This window comes from Trifolium pratense, linkage group LG1 (assembly GCF_020283565.1).
Source record: "Trifolium pratense cultivar HEN17-A07 linkage group LG1, ARS_RC_1.1, whole genome shotgun sequence".
In the NCBI taxonomy this organism is placed as follows: Eukaryota; Viridiplantae; Streptophyta; class Magnoliopsida; order Fabales; family Fabaceae; genus Trifolium; species Trifolium pratense.
Window position 1 is genome coordinate 1,732,485 of NC_060059.1, and position 17,901 is coordinate 1,750,385.

General features: G+C 33.1%; 2 protein-coding genes across 6 annotated transcripts; both read left to right on the forward strand.

The window, feature by feature from the left end:
- The first annotated feature begins 3,633 nt into the window (after window positions 1-3,633).
- Window positions 3,634-8,595, forward strand: LOC123902610 (pentatricopeptide repeat-containing protein At5g39350). 4 transcript variants are annotated; one of them, XM_045952377.1, is made up of 3 exons: window positions 3,634-6,782; window positions 7,662-7,797; window positions 8,168-8,595. In XM_045952377.1, the coding sequence occupies exon 1, from the start codon at window positions 3,708-3,710 to the stop codon at window positions 5,709-5,711; it is 2,004 nt and encodes a 667-aa protein (XP_045808333.1). In that variant the 5' UTR covers window positions 3,634-3,707; the 3' UTR covers window positions 5,712-6,782; window positions 7,662-7,797; window positions 8,168-8,595. The 4 variants fall into 4 exon arrangements, with proteins under 4 accessions (XP_045808333.1, XP_045808331.1, XP_045808334.1 ...); XM_045952375.1 differs by having other exon boundaries at window positions 8,206-8,595; XM_045952378.1 differs by having other exon boundaries at window positions 7,728-7,797.
- Window positions 8,596-9,870: 1,275 nt separating this feature from the next.
- On the forward strand, window positions 9,871-13,634 carry LOC123902612 (NADH dehydrogenase [ubiquinone] 1 beta subcomplex subunit 7). 2 transcript variants are annotated; one of them, XM_045952381.1, is made up of 2 exons: window positions 9,871-10,337; window positions 13,427-13,634. In XM_045952381.1, the coding sequence occupies exon 1, from the start codon at window positions 9,986-9,988 to the stop codon at window positions 10,304-10,306; it is 321 nt and encodes a 106-aa protein (XP_045808337.1). In that variant the 5' UTR covers window positions 9,871-9,985; the 3' UTR covers window positions 10,307-10,337; window positions 13,427-13,634. The 2 variants fall into 2 exon arrangements, with proteins under 2 accessions (XP_045808337.1, XP_045808336.1); XM_045952380.1 differs by having other exon boundaries at window positions 9,872-10,337; window positions 13,442-13,634.
- The last annotated feature ends 4,267 nt before the right edge of the window (window positions 13,635-17,901 follow it).

Sequence of the window (17,901 nt, forward strand, 5' to 3'; positions counted from 1 at the left end):
AAAACTAGATGTGAGGCAATGTATTGGTAACTGAATTAAGCTAGTTAGATATAATGGTTTGGTAAACATATAATAAGGATCATCTCCGATGTAAGGAACCCTGAACAATTTAGTCCAAGACTTATGATTTCCATATTCCTTCATTATCCAAATATCAGAAAAGTGGCGACTATGAGAAGAAACACACAAACAATCCCTCAACACTCCCAAATCATAATGTAGGTAATAGGACTTATCATAAAGAGGTTGCACAAGTTCTTGATAAGACTCCTTCTCCAAATCAAGAGAAACAATGACATGTGATATACCACTATAAGGATCATATACCAACCAATTAACTGTATCACTCACAAATATTCCCTGTGGTTTTGAATATAAGTAAAGATATGGAAAGTCTTGAATCTTTCTCCAATAATTGGTACCCAAAGTATGAACATTAACTTCTTTTTTAGCTTCGTTAGCTTTTGTTTTTTTTTACCTGCCGTCATATCAAAATCCAACCACCAGACTCAGACTGCTTCGTTAGCTAGCTACTACTAGTACTACTTCACATTACTCCTTAATAACCTTTTTATAATTTTATTTTATTTTATTAAGGCTTAATTTTTACACAAAATCTAAACCTACAAAGAAAAATATATATATATATATATAAAAATATAGTTAGGTCTAAGTTAGCAAGGTGCACCTTTTCAATTGGACCAAAATACCCATTCTTTTAATTTTTGAAAGAATAGACCATGGTTACAGACCGTTGATTTTTATCAGACAGCCAAGACCTGATCTCATCAAGACTGTCTGATCAATCAGACAGCCCAGATCATCCTGATCCATCAGATTCCAGCGCCTGCGCCACACTGGATTACAACCTGGAGAGAGAAAAATTTGCTTTTTAAAAGTAGGACACGTGTCACACAATGGTTGGTTGGGCGTGATTTTTGTTCATTTAATACTTTGAACTCAATTATTTCGTTGTAAATTAATTTTTTATTTTTTTATTTTTATACCAAAATTCATAATTTTTTTTTGTCTATAAATAGAGACTTGGTTCGTTTGATTTGGACACCGGAAAAAAAACGCAATTTTTCACTACCTTAATCTCATTTTTTGTCTACTAAATACGTTACTTGTGTGTTGTAATTTAACACGCACCACTCAACCAACTCACTGAAACCATTATACCAGGAAAATTGTAGATAATATTCTTGAACTTTTGGTATATTTTATGAAATTTTTGAAGACCTGAAACTATTTTTAGTTAATTAAATGAGATAAAACGGTAATTAAAAACTAATGTTTGCTTCTGAAACCATTTTACTGGTAGAATGGTTGCACATAGTTGTATTCTGAAACCATTTTACCGGTAGAATGGTTTCAATGAGTAATTTATTAATTGTGTTTGCTTCTGAAATCATTTATCTGGTACAATGGTTTCAGAGAGTTGTAATCTGAAACCATTTTGCTGGTAGAATGGTTTCAGTAAGTTGATTATTAGTTATTTGCTTCTGAAACCATTTAGCTTGTAGAATGGTTGCACATAGTTGTATTCTGAAACCATTTTACTAGTAGAATGGTTTCAGTGAGTAATTTAGTAATTGTGTTTGCTTCTGAAACCATTTATCTGGTACAATGGTTTCAGAGAGTTGTAATCTGAAACCATTTTGCTGGTAGAATGGTTTCAGTAAGTTGATTATTAGTTATTTGCTTCTGAAACCATTTAGCTTGTAGAATGGTTTCAGAGATTTGTACTCTGAAACCATTTTCCTTGTAGAATGGTTTCAGTGAGTTGATGTAAGGTAGTGAAAAATGAGATTAAGGTAGTGAAAAATTGGGTTTTTTTTTCTGTGTCCAAATCAAACGAACCAAGTCTCTATTTGTAGAGAAAAAAAAATTATGAATTTTGGTATAAAAAATAAAAAATAAAAAATAAAAAATTAATTTACGACGAAATAATCGAGTTTAAAGTATTAAATGAAAAAAATCACGCCCAGCCAACCATTGTGTGACACGTGTCCTGCCTTTTCAAAAAGCTTTCTCTCTCTGCGAAATCCTTCCACCCACGCGCGCCTGTCGGCGCGTGTGATGCACGCGCGCGGATTTTGTGCAATCACACGCTGCCACGTGTCCTGGGGGTGGGAAAAGAAGTTGGGGGCGCGTGTATTGTTGGGTAAATTACAGAAATGCCCCTGTTGCTCTATTCTTTCAAAAATTAAAAACATGAGTATTTTTGTCCAACTGAAAAGGTGCACCTTGCTAACTTAGACCCAACTGGGTCTAAGTTAGCAGCCCCCTATATATATATATAATTTCCCAGAATGAAAAATAATAATAGGGTTAAATCACTTGGATTTGACTTTTAAATAACTTTTTCCCGAATACAGATCAAATTACATTTCTACTAGTTTGGACACCCGTGTCGTGCCAAGCACGGGCTAGTGTAGTTTGATTCTGTGGAAAATTAACTCGATTCAGTCATTTCGGTACTAGTTTGGTGAATTATGGATCCAAATTGAATTATGTGCGAAACTTTAAAGTTGAGACTCAGAAACAGTTTTGTGCAGAATTTTGATGGGGGCAAAATCCAAAAAATTATAAAAGAAGGGGGCAAAAGTCCACATTTTAAAACGGAAAGGTAAAATTCCGATTTAATCAACATGGGGCAAAATTGCATTTAAGCCATTTAGGTAGTTAAATGCAGGTTTCGTCGGTGAATTTTTAATTTAACTACCGTACTATGTTGAATTAGGTGAGATTAGAGCTGTCAAAAAGGGTCGGACTATCGGGGCGGCCCATTAGCCCTATCATTTTACATGGGCCGGGCTTCATAAAAAGGGGGTCGGACCTTATCGGGTAAGACTTTTTCATGGGCCGGCCCACAGGCTTTTGGGCCGGCCCCTTAAAGAATTAAAAAAAATATTTAAAAAATTTGTATAATCTTTTTATTGTTATATTTTGGTCCTTTTTTTATGCATAAATTCATATATAATTTTTTTAATTATTTTTGTTGTTTTATTGTTATTATTTGTGTTTTATTCCTATCTATAATCTGTTTTATTTCTATTTTTAAGCATATCATCTTTTTATATTTTTTTTTATTTTTTTTGTGCAATTACAACAAATGATATAAAACTTGGAATATGGTTATTTTAAGCCTATCATCTTTTTATTGTATTTATTTTATATTCTTTTATATTTTTGTTTTTTTTACTTAAATTACAATAGATGAATGAAAGATATAAAACTTGGATTTTTTTTTGTAGTAATAATAATAATATGACAAAAAACTTATTGGATTAGAATGAGATTATTTGTTAGAGTTTTGTTTGTTTGTTTGTTTGATGAGGATAAAGAGGAAGAATATATTGTTGTTTGGGGATTATGTGGGAAAATATTGAAGATTTAGTTGAGAAATATAACATAAATTTAGTAGAATATGTTTTTTGTTTTCAAAAAAAAAAAAGTACTATGAAAATTAGTGGGCCGACCTATCGGACCATGTAGGCTTTTGCTTATCGGGTCTGGCTAAGCAGTCCGGACCATGAAGTTAACGGGCCGGGCCGGCCCCTTTATTTGACCAGGCCGGGTCAGGCCGGCCCTCTGGGTGAGATTAATGGACAAAAGAAACATTATATGTTGGGTGCGGTGAACGGTATATATAGGTTGAGAACTTTTGGGTTAAATGCAACCGACGAACGAATGTAGCAACAATGAACAAAGCGAATAGATTTTTCAGCACTGCATCACCACACTTTGAATCTCTCTTACGAAAATATTCAGCTTCCAATTCTCTTTCAGAAACTAAAAAAATTCACGCTTTAATCATCACCTATGGCCTATTCTCTTCTTCCCAACTCTGCTCCAAGCTCGCCACAACCTACGCTCAATGCCACCATGTTTCCTACGCCTCCCAACTGTTCGATAAATTGCCTAAACGAACTTTGTTCTCCTGTAACACCATGATGAGGATGTATGTTCAAATGGGTCGTCCCCGTGATGCCCTCAACATGTTTGTTGAAATGTTTCGTTCCGGTCGGTGTCTGCCCGATAACTTCACATACCCAATTGTTATCAAGGCTTGTAGTGAGTTGTTATTTGTTGATATGGGTGTTGGAGTTCATGGGCAGACTATTAAGGCTGGGTTTGATTTGGATACATTTGTTCAGAACTCTTTGTTGGCAATGTATATGATTGCTCGGGAGAAAGAAGCAGCACAGTTGGTTTTTGACTTGATGGAAGAACCCACTGTGGTGTCTTGGAATACTTTGATTAATGGCTACTTTCGGAATAATTGTGCGGAGGAGGCGTTGCGGGTTTATAGTCGAATGATGGATGAGGGTGTAGGACCTGATTGTGCAACTGTGGTTTCGGTTTTACAGGCTTGTGGGGTTTTGAAGAATGTGGAGCTTGGGAGAGAGGTTCATGCGTTGGCTCTTGAGAAAGGTTTTTGGGGGAATGTGGTTGTTAGAAATGCACTGTTGGACATGTATGTTAAGTGTGGGCAGATGAAGGAAGCACAGTTGTTGTTGAATGGGATGAATGAGAAGGATGTGGTGACTTGGACAACTTTGATTAATGGATATGTTGTGAATGGTGATGCAAGAAGTGCTCTGATGTTGTGTCGAATGATGCAGTTGGAAGGAGTGAAACCGAATTTGGTTAGTGTAGCTTCTCTGCTATCAGCCTGTGGTGATTTGGTTTCTTTGAAACACGGCAAGTGCCTACATGCGTGGGCAATAAGGAAAGACCTTGATTCTGAGGTCGTTGTGGAAACTGCCTTAATTGATATGTATGCAAAATGCAATGATAGCAACCTCAGTTATAAAGTGTTTATGAAAACCTCGAAGAAGAGAACTGCCCCGTGGAATGCAGTACTATCTGGGTTCGTACATAATAGGCTTGCAAGAAATGCAATACAACTCTTCAAACAGATGTTAGTGGAAAATGTACGGCCCGACAGTCCAACCTTTAATAGTCTTCTTCCTGCATATGCTATTCTTGCTGACCTCAAACAGGCGATGAACATACACTGTTACCTTATAAGATTTGGATTTCTTTGCAAACTTGAAGTAGCTAGTATGCTAGTTGATATATACTCAAAGTGTGGAAGTTTAGGATATGCTCACCAAATTTTTGATATAATTCCTCCCAAAGACAAGGATATTATTATTTGGAGTGTAATAATTGCTGCTTATGGAAAGCATGGGCACGGTGAAATGGCTGTCTCACTTTTCAATCAGATGGTCCAATCTGGTGAGAAACCAAATGAAGTGACTTTCACCTCTGTTCTGCATGCTTGCAGCCATGCAGGTTTGGTTGATGAGGGTTTGTCTCTGTTCAATTTTATGCTAAAAAAATACCAAGTTATTCCACGTGTTGATCATTATACATGCATAGTTGATCTTCTTGGCCGTGCTGGTCGACTGAATGATGCTTACAATCTTATCATAACAATGCCTATAGCACACAACCATGCTGTATGGGGTGCACTACTTGGTGCATGTGTGATACATGAGAATGTTGAACTGGGAGAGGTGGCTGCTAGGTGGACTTTTGAGCTTGAACCTGAAAACACTGGAAATTATGTTCTGTTATCAAAACTCTATTCTTCTGTAGGAAGGTGGAGAGATGCAGAGAATGTCAGAGATATGGTAAATGAGGTGGGATTAAGAAAACTACCTGCTCGCAGCTTAGTTGAGGTTAGCAATATGTGAATTGGACACGTTCTTATAGAGTAAGATCAGAGGTCAGGTTAACAACATTAGCCAGAAACATGAAAATTCTATCCAAAATGGGTGAAGGCATTTCCTTCTTAGAGGGAGCAGTGCCTACTACTTGTTGGTTGTCATTATGTTAATTATGATGGAGATAAATGTTACATAAATATATTTGGCAACATAGAGTTCAAGGAGGAGAATTGGGCTCCAATTTCCCTGAATGCACTTTGTTACTTTACTACCCAATTGCCAATACTGGTGCTTTTCTCACACATTCATCGTCTTACAAGTTTTACAGTTGCTAATGCCATGTTTGCGGTTTCATCCGATACAGTTTTCCAAGTTATTCAGGATTCTTACCTTTACGAAGGTTGTGTCAATTCATTTTGCACTCCTTAGTCCTGCTACTACCACTTAATCCCATTCTCTTTATATGTAGTTGGATTTTGTTGCTACTTCCAGTTGGTTTAAGGAATCACGGAACAAGATATGGCAATTGTTTGTTCCTTGCCATTGGTTTATGTGGAACTCATAATGAATTTATTTTGATGACAAGCGTGTTCTGTTGCCAGATATCCAGAGATTACATGTTAATGATTTGAAACGGCGAGATGCATATATATCCAAGCCGATACTGCAGTGTGAAATATCAATGGAATTTCCTTTTGTAAGATATGTTGCTGCATTGGATGAAATCCCACATTCATAGTGTGAGAATGTACAATGTTATTGTAGAATTTGATTCTTTACAAGCTTTGCACCAAGATGAGAAAGGAGTTGAGTAAACATGTCTATCGGGTTGTGATCTTTGATATTTGTCTGCTCCTACATTATGCTTTGCTCCAAGTTCGTATCTGTTACACAAAGGGGGTATAATTTGTTCATGTACCTCAATTTGTGATCAGCTCCACACCCTCCCGCTCGGCCTCACATGTACATTTGGTTCAAGTAGCCTTCACGGCTTCACTTGTTTAGTCCACCAAGATAAATAAGGTTTGATCTTCACTGCAAAAGCAACCAATTTTTATGCATGGGAAAGGAGGCTACACCAACTTAAGACTTCACGAGGTACAATATAACACAAGAATTTTATAACTGAGATTTTGATCCTATAGCTTCACAATTAAAGTTTAATTTATATTATATTAATATATTTATTAAATGATGACTGGTGTTATGTATGGTTTCTCTTAAAAATTTAATTTTTATACTGAAGAATTTATATAATTGTGAATTTTCTATCATTATTATTATTATTATTATTATTATTATTATTATTATTATTATTATAATAAAGTTGTATATATGATAGCTTCTTTGTGCTATAACATTATTGCCACTATCTCTCCATCCATCTCTCTCCATCGCTCTCTCCACCATCTCTCTCTCTCTCTCTCTCTCTCTCTCTCTCTCTCTCTCTCTCTCCATCCACATCTCTTCACTCTCTCCTTCGCACTCTCCATCGCTCTCTCTTCATAATAGTTTATACTCTACTTTAGAATGGCAATGGGACAAATGACACTACTAATTATATTTTATGCATGTTAACTTTTATGACAAAAATGTTTGCAAGTTGCAGTTGAACTATACATATATTGAATTGGTTGCTTGACGGTTTTAGTAGAATTTCAGTAAAGCATATGCTACAATGTGTATGCTCTTAGGAATATCCATTAGGAGACTCAGCTTCATTGAAATATCTGGAAGTTATTTGTAAGATTCCGATAAACAGCCAACTTTGCAAGGATGCATAATTGAAACTTTTGTCTATCCAGGGGTGATGTCATTTTATAGCTTGTGAAATCAAATGTATAGTTATACATAAAATTATCTTTTTGTTGGGGTGAAATCAAATGCTCAGAGTCCTCAGGGACCAAAGATCATGTTACTTCTTTCCAGGCATTTAAATTATGATATAAATTTCTTAATTTCTGATGCTATTCCAAGGGACTCTGGTGGACTGGAGCCTATGTAATGGGACTTGGAGATCTAATTAATCTTCCTCAAGTACAGGTTGGAAACCAGGAAGAAGCACGGTTTTCATTCTTACAGGGTGGATATGTAGAAGATTTTGAAAATCAAGGTAGTTTATATCCATTGCGATTTGCTTCTATATTAGCAACTAAGCTTACATTTTGTTACATGTTTCCTTCGTTCTTGCATCCCAAAGTTGCTCACCACGATTTCTTGAAGTTAACTCAGCGCACGGTGACACCATGGTTTGGTTAAAACCCAAACAAATGCTAAATGGTACTTCAATTAGGGATTTTTTTTATTTTATTTTTTAAAAATGACGATTTTATTTAGCGAAGATATGTTGATGTTAGAGAGATTGGACGATCTGCATTAAAGGGAAGCAACCTTACAGACATATAGTTCAATTTTAAGAATCGTATTCTTATTACATCATATTGGAGCATCTAAACAACATAAAATTGGTCTGTTTTATGCAGTAAGCTGTGACTAAATTTGTTATCTTGTATCTCATCAGCAAATGTTGAGGAAGAAAGAGAAGATCTTGCTTTAGCCAATGCAAAAGAGAAGGCACTGCAGCTGCGGGATAACTGCAATACTCTAATTAAAGGGGATGCTAAATCAGGAGCAGAATTTTTCGCAAATCGAACTTATCAAAAGTCTGAATATGCTTGATGAAAACACCACTCCACAGCCATTTTCCATAGGAAGGAGAGGAAGGGCTTAAAGATTTATTCTTTGCCTTGCATTTTGATTGTAATAAATGAGAAGAGAAAGAAGTGCATATACATTGATCGTTCTCTGATCCTAGTTAGTTAGACTGTTAAGAGTCAACTGTCATGTATTTAATTTATTTATTTAGGATCAAACTCAAATTCTCAAATGAATTAGAAAGAATTTTCACAAAGTACGACCACCAAACTGAGTTAGTATACACATTTGTGCCAGAAAAGGCAATGAATTGTAACTTTTAAACATAAACATCGGATGTAGTATTACCCAATGGAAAAAATAAATCATTTAGCCAATTATATATGTGTCTGTATAAAATAAACTTATTGATGGATGTAGTATTAAGAAATTAAGAAATAAGTCAAAACTAGAATTTCAATACAATTGTATTATTAAATAATAAAAGTCTCGGAAGAAAAAAAAATCAAAGCTCTCTTTGGTAAAAAGTATCGTATATCGGATAAGTTAGCTGATAATATGAAATAATTCACATGTTAATTTTGCAAATAAATTGTTAAATATAAAATGTCACAACAATGTTTTGTAAAAAAAAAATGTCGCAAAAACTTTTTTTGGTTACATAAGAGAAAAAAATAAATAAATAAATAAATAAATAAATAAATAAAGAAAAAGCCAACAAGGGATCACTCTCTAATAAACTCTACACCCCAAGCATCTTCCCAGAGTGGCTTAACCAGATCTCTAGGAGGAGTAGGAACATTCACCAATGGCCACCTAATTTAGCCAACACATCAGCACACGCATTTCCCTCACGAAGAGTATGAGTAAGAATCACCTCCCAAACATTAGCTAGCAGCTTTCGAATACAACAAATCTCATTCGCTAAACGATGATGTGCTGTAACCCTTCCTTAATTAAATTAACAGAGAGTAACGAATCAGAGCAGCAAAGCACCTTACGGAAACCACGTTCCCAACACAGCTTCAAACCGTACCATATCGCCATAATCTCGGTAAAAAGAATATTCTGCATCGCAGCAGACCCGTAGAAACCCCAAATATACTTGCCCTCTTTGTTCCGTAACAGTCCACCATATCCTGCAGCGTTAGTCGAACCCAATAAACTCCCATCCACAAAAAAAAAATGTCGCAAAAACTTATTTTAATTTATCTTTAAAATTTTCAATTAAAAATATTGAAGGTGAAAATGAGAGAAAATATGACATGCTTACAAATTTTACAAATTATAAACACTTGAAGTAGCATATCAACGGCAATAATATTAGTAATTTTTAAGACAAAAAAAAATTATTTTAAAAATATATTTTCTTAATGGAAGTCTTAAAATGTTTAAAAGAACCAGTAAAAACAAAAAAGTGTAAAGAAGAGGAAATTATATTTATCTGTTTTTTTGTTTAATCAATTAAATTAATTTATCTGAATATTAGCAATTTAGCATTATTATTATTATTATTATTATTAAATTAAAGTGAAGCAGGGTGCAAGAACAAGAATACAATACCCTGCGGCTATCATTTGATTGCAATTTTCAGCAAACGCAAAGAGAAGAATCAGAATCAAAATCGAAATTGTGAATCGAAGACGATGGCAGTTGAAGGATCATCGAAGAAGATGATAGCAACACAAGAGGAGATGGTTGAAGCTAGGGTTCCATTGGCATACAGAGATCAGTGTGCGCATTTGCTCATTCCTCTCAACAAATGCAGACAAGCTGAATTCTATCTTCCATGGAAGTGTGAGAACGAACGCCATTCTTACGAAAAGTGCGAATACGAACTCGTTATGGAGAGAATGCTTCAGATGCAAAAGATCCGTGAAAATGACAAAGCTAATTCCAAACAACCCCTTACTCAGGGCGCCGGTGCCGGTGCTATTCCTCTCATTCCCAAACCCGCCAATGCTTGATTCCTTTCTCTCCGTATCCGTATCTCTCTGTGTAAGTTCCTTTTCCCTTTCATTTCATTCAATTTTGGATTTTCTTGTTTATATCGGTTTTCTTCGAATTGTAATTTAGGTTTTTGATTTTCGATCTCTTGTTTATGATTAATTAGGGGATTGATGTTTTTTACTATATGAAAGGTAGATTTGTGTGCTGCTTATTCCGCATGCTGTTAGATTTGTGGATATTCCACATGCTGTTTTCACCAATTAGGGTTTGATTGATTAGCATTTAGGGTTATGTTGTAGGTGTAAGTTATGTGAAATCAATCAATAGAGCATTTGTGTATCTCATTGGTCATATTTGATGATGATATGATTCAGTTTTAGATTTTATGCCTTTCTCCAAACTCTCAAGCTTTCATTGTTACCTTCTCCCTTTGTCCTCTGATTACTAATATAATATGGTATCAGAGTAATACCTACATTTTGCTGCCATAACAATATGGGCCGATAAATTGTTCCATCACGGCTTTACATTTAAAGGAGGGTTATGAGAATGGATTTGTTAATGCGTGTTCAAATCAATTCTTATATCTTACTTGTCCAAGAAAACTGCTGTTTTATACATTCTGTGTCTCTCATTTCGAACTGGTTGTGGTAATTAGTAGTTACCCTTACCCCTTCAGGTTGCCCGGGAGGAGGAGAGGGGGTGCTGAAGAGCATGTAGTTGTGTGGTAGTTATTTTGTCATGTATTTTGAGTTTGTCAGTATCTGTATAAATCAGTTGATTGGTTTACGGTTAATAAGTTATATAAACTCTACAAATAGATCATTTTTCTATCTCATTTGTCATATTTGATTATATGATTTGATTTCATAGTTTGTTGGTATATGTGGTTAATAAGCTCTGTAAGTAGAGCATTAGTGTGTTTCATTGATTATCTTTGATAGTATGATCCCATTTGCTTCTTCTTGTTTTTTTTATCTTTTCTCCAATCTTTCATGCTTCCTTATTACCTTTTTCCCTTTATCCCCAGATTCCTAAAACAGTTTGATGGGAATGCAAATTGGGGACAGGGGATCCATAATGCTAACCTTGTCTATTCCTCGGGTATCTGTAAATATATTTTAGGTGGACTGAACATGATTTTAGTTAATATAATTATAACCAGTCCTGTGGCTGAAAAGTAATATGAGAGCTTTGCCTTTTGAATGCTATATGTGAAATTCATCATTGCAATGCAAGTAGAGATGGTTAGGCACTTAGGCATGATTACGAGCAATAGTGTAATACCTAATCACTTGGCGAACCCACCCTTAAGAGCTAGCTATCAAAGGGGAAGAACCAAGCCCCTTAAATACACCATCGAGCATCCCATAGACCCATACTACTCAGTGTGGGACTTGGGCACCCCATAATACCTAAGTCCCTATCATAGTGCTCCAGACAGATGAGATCCATGCTGGCTTTGAGGAATAAAAGTGTCATTTTGAACATTAAGTTGAGATTTTGTATAGTGAAACAATTACTTGTGGAAACAAATGTTGATGAATTTGAAATTATATACTCGGGCTGTATTATTAATTGCAGCAGAAATATGGCAGGATATAACTCAATTCATCTGTTTTAAACTTAATAGTAGGTCTCGAACAAGTTATACCTTTTAACTTTATTTTGCTTTTTTCTTTTCTTATCTCCCTTATGATGAGTCTATTTTTTTTTGGGGTGTGGAGTTGCTTTAAATGTTGACTCTATTTTAAAAGGATGTATTGTCTCATTCTCATGAAATTTTAAAACAACTTTTAGGGTATGTTTGGATGAAGTATTTTCAAGGGAGGGAAGGGCTTACTTTTTTCTTTTAAATTACTGACACTATAAAATAGTTTCTAAAATCAATAAGTGTGATTGAAGTACTATATGTTCATTTATCATGTTGTTCTTTGATTTTATTTTTTTTAAATATCAATATATTTTAAAGGGAAAAATACACTCACCTCCCTTTCTATCTAAATGTAACAAACACCCCCTCTATTTTATTATTAAACACAAACCTCCCCTGCCGTTTTTTTCATCCAACTTCTGTTTTCTTTCTTTTCATTTCTTTTTTATTCTTTTTCTTGAGAAACAGAGCACTCTTTCTAAACTTGTGTCTGCCATTTTGTTTGCTCCAAGCAAGTTGTACACAAAATCTTTCTGTGTTAAAGCTAAAGACAATAAATCTATCCCATCCACCTCCCCAAAGCCACAAGTATTCCTCCATTCCAAATTATGAAATCAATGTCGATACTAATTTCACATTCCTTTTCCAAACACCCTTGTCATTGTTGATGATGTTTCTGTAAGTTTGTAGAAAAGGAAACTCAAAACTCTCAATTGATCAAGAAAGAAGATAAAGGGAAAAACTGGGTCTGTTACAATAGTAACTAACTAACAGGTTATCTAACTAGGTACTAATTTATGCAGCTAATTACACAGTTAAGTAATTAAAATAACGATAAACATTTCATGTGTCTAACAGTTTCTTCCATAATAGAGATACAAAAAGTGATTAAATTGTGGGAAACCTGAATTTTTTGGAGTGAAATCATAGTTAGGTAGAGTGGTGGGATTGTAGAAAATTCAAAAAAATAAATAAATGATGGTGAAACTGAAAAGTAACAGTTTTGAATGTTAATTTGAATCACACTTAATTCATTTTTAGAAACATTTTATAGCTTCTTAATTTGAAAAAGAAACAAATAGGCCTTCCGCCTCCCTCCCCTCCAAAACCCTCCATCCAAACATACCCTAAAATTTCAATTGTAAAGACTGTGATTACTGCAGAATCTGCAAATCTGTTTGTCACTTGTATTTCTGCACAACAGGTTGAAGGTGGTATTTATGAATGTGCTTCCTACTGGATTTTTTTATTAATAGTATACTTGATTGATATATAGCCTCTTTCTGCACTATAAGAGATTAGAAAGGAATCTTTTTTATTTTTAAATTTTAATATTGTGAAGTGTAGCAGTTGGTATTAGCCATGAGGTGTCATTTTGTAAGCTTGCTGTCCACCTTAGTTTTTGTCTGTTATTATGTTGTTCTTAGTGCTTCGAGTTCTTGCACTTCCTAATTGCTTTTTGATCATGTTATATTTGATGCAGTTCAACTTTTGACAGGAACCTTTGCTTGCGTGGGGATGTTCTTTCATGTTTTTCTATTTTATGGATTCATGTTTGCCTTGGAATGTTTGTCCAGAGACTTCTACAGACTGATTATACTCTATTTCTTGCTATTTTCCCTGTGGTGATACCATGTTTGTACTTGAAGAAATAAAATCTCATAAAGGGAATCACTAACTGATTGCTTTCATACCAGATCTATTTCCTTCCATTAATCACAATAGCAGTTGAAAATTTATAATAATTAGTTATAGGATTTGGTATCCGATTTTAGAACTCATACATAGTTTATCGAACTATTTAATCGGGCGGTTGAATGAGGTTTAAAGTTTAACCCAATGTTGCCTGCTACTGGATTGTGATGGACACGTTTATTTTTCTTTCCAAATGTAAGATTCTAGGATTTATTATTTTAACAGATTTTTTAAAAAAATAAAAGAAATTTTAAGGAGTATTTTTAGTAGTTTGAACTTTGAAGAGTCTGGTTCACGAATATGCTTTGAAAGAAAGCAAACTATACACGTAATAATTTCCAATGACGATGCTTAGGAGAAAGTAACATCAAACTCTTTTGATATAAACACTCTTTTGTTTTACTAGCTGGTCCCATCAAAATATACATGTAACCAGTTTCAATGACGATGCTTAGGAGAAAGAAACTTTAAACCGTTGCTTATATAATTTAGGGTTTAGGGGCTTATTCCAAGTGATGAAGTTTTATTGTGAAGAGTTTGCCTATAGTTTCTCTTTATGTCCCCACATTTCTTTTAGGTCCCTAAAACACGTGAAAAAATTCAGTTTCTATTTACTGAAGTTTTTTTTAGTGTAAAGTTTACACACAAAAAATCTTCGAGTTCTAGAAACTGAATTTTTAGCGTGTTTTAGGGGCCTAAACGAAACGTGAAGGGCCTAAAGAAGCTACCGAGCTTGCCAGCCTTGCCTATGTGTACTTTGTTTATCACTTTTGAGAGGTGATTTAACGCATTTTGTTTGAATTGGGTTGGATTCATCCCAACGTGTGTTTTAGGAAATTCACCTTATTTTAGGCCCTTCACGTTATTTTAGGAAAAAAATTTCGGAACGTATTTTCCGAAATTTTTTGCGTGCTAGGGGGTGAAAGAGAAACATAATTTTTCGTGTTTTAGTCTATAGGCCCGAGCTTGTCCCATTTTGAAGTTAAATCTTTGATACATTGACAACAACAACAAAAAAGCAATCTAGTAAGACGAAAAGTTGGCTTATGCAGTGCTCGTGTAAGATATCTAGCCGGATATAGTTGAATGTATATATGGAACACAAACGTAAATGAAATTAATATACTATTCTCTTTGGCTCTTTTTATAAGAAACATTTCTGAAATTTTTATTTGGTTTTTTTTATGAGAAACACTTTTTAAATTTATTTTTTATTAAATACACAATTTCATTTGTACCCTTATTAAATAAAATCAAATATTTCATTCCAATGCAATAGCATTAATTAGAGAGACATATTCCCCATGTTATTTCAAGGTTACTTTTGGAATAAAACATAAAACTTTAGAATTACTAATGAGAAAATTACCTTCCTTTGATATATGTATTTTTTTCAATGTGTTCCTTATAAAAAGGATCGGAGACAATAGAATATTATATTAATTAAGACATTCAAGACGTTTTTTCTGATTTCTCGCGGGAATGAAGGATGAACTTTTTTATAAGAGGGAATGAAGAATGATTGAAGAAGGTTACCTACCACTTTGACTTTACATTCTCAAGTCATTAAGTTGGATTGGGTTTAAAAAAGCTTCTTTTACAAGTTTAGTGACCCTTAGTGACCCAAATATATAAAAAATTATCATACTTAATAATTTATAATTCATATGTAATATATTACCTTCAATTACTTTAGATTTCATTAGTTAATATATACTATCTTCTTAACTAATTATAATCGCTAAATAAATACTATAAAGTTTTATTTTCCATGAAAAAATAAAATAATGGAATTTTACATAATCTTTTGGAAATTCATGCATGGAAGTCAATCAAAACTCCTTTTATTGTGAAAAGTAAAGTAAACAATTGGGCAGTACACAATTTTCTTACTTACTTGCAAGTTGCAATTCAAATTCTATTCCAAGAAGAAAAAAAAAGTAATGATTAATGGGGATAGGTCCCATTTAATTTCTTTATTTAATCCTTGAAGATGGGGAATTAGGTGGGATTCATGTACAATAAGGTTTTATTTTTGTTTTGATGCATGCTCGTCTTCGGTTATCTCATGCACGTAACTGACTGCATATTTAGAAGGTTGGTTCCATTTCAATATATAATTCACTATCACCAAACTAATGACGCCAGAGACAAAGTACCTCGTGACATATATATAGGTATAATTTGCTACATATATTGGTATTTGTTTATTCAATTAAAAAATTTATTACACAAAAATCTGTTTGCAAGTTTATGTAATATATATGTTTTAGGCATGCATAGAATTTGTGTATAAATGACCAAATGAATCAACTCATATTTGTCTAAATATGTAAATTTTTGTGTTAACCCTCCAATTTTTTAAAAAAAAGATGATTTTGATAATTTGAAACTTTAAAAATTTATTTTCAAAGCCATATCATATGCATTTTGAGTTTTTTCTAGTGAACAATATATACTACTGTTTCTTCTTGGATCCTCGCTAGAGTAGGTACTTTGATTTGATATATCGTGTCTTTTTCAATTTTTCGTGTATCCTTAAATATATTTTGCTTAAAAGCCTCTAGAAGGAATTTGCAACATTCGAAAAGACATTTTATTATTGTTCAATAATAACAAAGAGATTGATTCAAAAAATAATGTTATAGTTTGATGATAAAATGAAGGTAAATTCTTTATATTTTATAGAATTTTGTTGGGTATCAATACTTGGTAAAAAAAAATAAATAATTAAAATAATTAAATATAAAAAATGTTATTTTTAATGTAAAAACAATTTTTTATTATATTTTATTGTTTCGCGACCGAACCCTGAATTATCAACTCATCTTTTATGGGAATCAAAGGTTAAAAAAAAAAAAACTCAAAAGATAACGTAGTGTAATTAAATGGTAAACAAATTCAAATGCATACAATAATCAAATGACTTCTATTAATTGTATGGTGTTATCTTTTTCTTTTTGTGACGAGAGCGAGTATGATGTTCTCTTATTTTTTTGACTGAAATATGATGTTCTCTTGTTACTGTTTATAGGCATGTTTTTGCTAAAAACTCATTTGCTATAAAGAACAAATATATGGTTTAATTTAAGAAGATGAAATAGTTGTACAAACCAGCTTTTCTCTATATATAGATAAGATTTATTTGTTGGAATACTCTTTGTCGTTGTATTAAAGATTAGTATTTCTTTGATGATAATAATCAAAATCTTTAATGTTTTAGGTTTTGGATTAGTCAAGGTCTCTATCTTCTAAAGAACAAACGTCTTTTTCACACTTCAATAATGCACTTCAAATTTGACGTCTTTTGTCTTTTGTTAATGTGGCTAATTATTCCTTTAATTACTAATTATTTATCACTTTGTCAAAACTAGTGGGCAAAGTATAAATGAGGTCAAAATATATACTTTGTCTTTTCCGTAATAGATATCCTTCAAATGAATGAATTAGCCATAATTTAATATTAAACAAATACTTTTGATTAATCCATGGATATGGGCCTTGATTGACATGTTGAATTTAAAGATTCATACCTTGATCGAAGTGTTCATTTTAGAAAATTTTGTTAAGGAAATTGATTTGTTGTTAGGTTACCTTAATTCAAGGAAGATATAGATGTGTGTGGAAAGAATATGAAAGAACGTGGGGTTTAATTTGTTTTTTGTATATAGGGATTCACTAATCACTATATCCTTTTTGACAAAATTATATGGCTATGACAAAGAATGTCAAACCTCATTTTGGGTGTAGCTAGAATAACACGTGGATGGCTTAGCATTTTAAGTCCTAAAATATTACTAGTACTATTGACTTATGATATTATGGCTCAAATCGCTTCAAATGATAGGGTGCATGAGTGGGTTAAAAGAAAGTAATTACCTTTATGTTTGATTTGTAGTGTATTATAGACTTATCTTTATGTTTGAGGCAATTTTTAGGATGGATGAGTGTTGTATATTATACACGGTGCACAACACTAATAATAATTTAATAATCTAGAAATGGTATCCAAAGTTTGATTGAATATCAGTATAAAAATTCAATATCATGTCATATTTATCTATAGATTAAAACTGTGATGTCTCTGAATTTTACAATCTACAAATCTCTTACCATTACACTAAAACCTAATTTTATCCTTTATAATTTATTTTTATTTATATATATATATATATATACTTATGTTTTAGGTTAGATGTTACAAATTATAAACTTAAGGAACCTTAAAAAACTTAAAACATATTTATTATATAAACGTAAAAT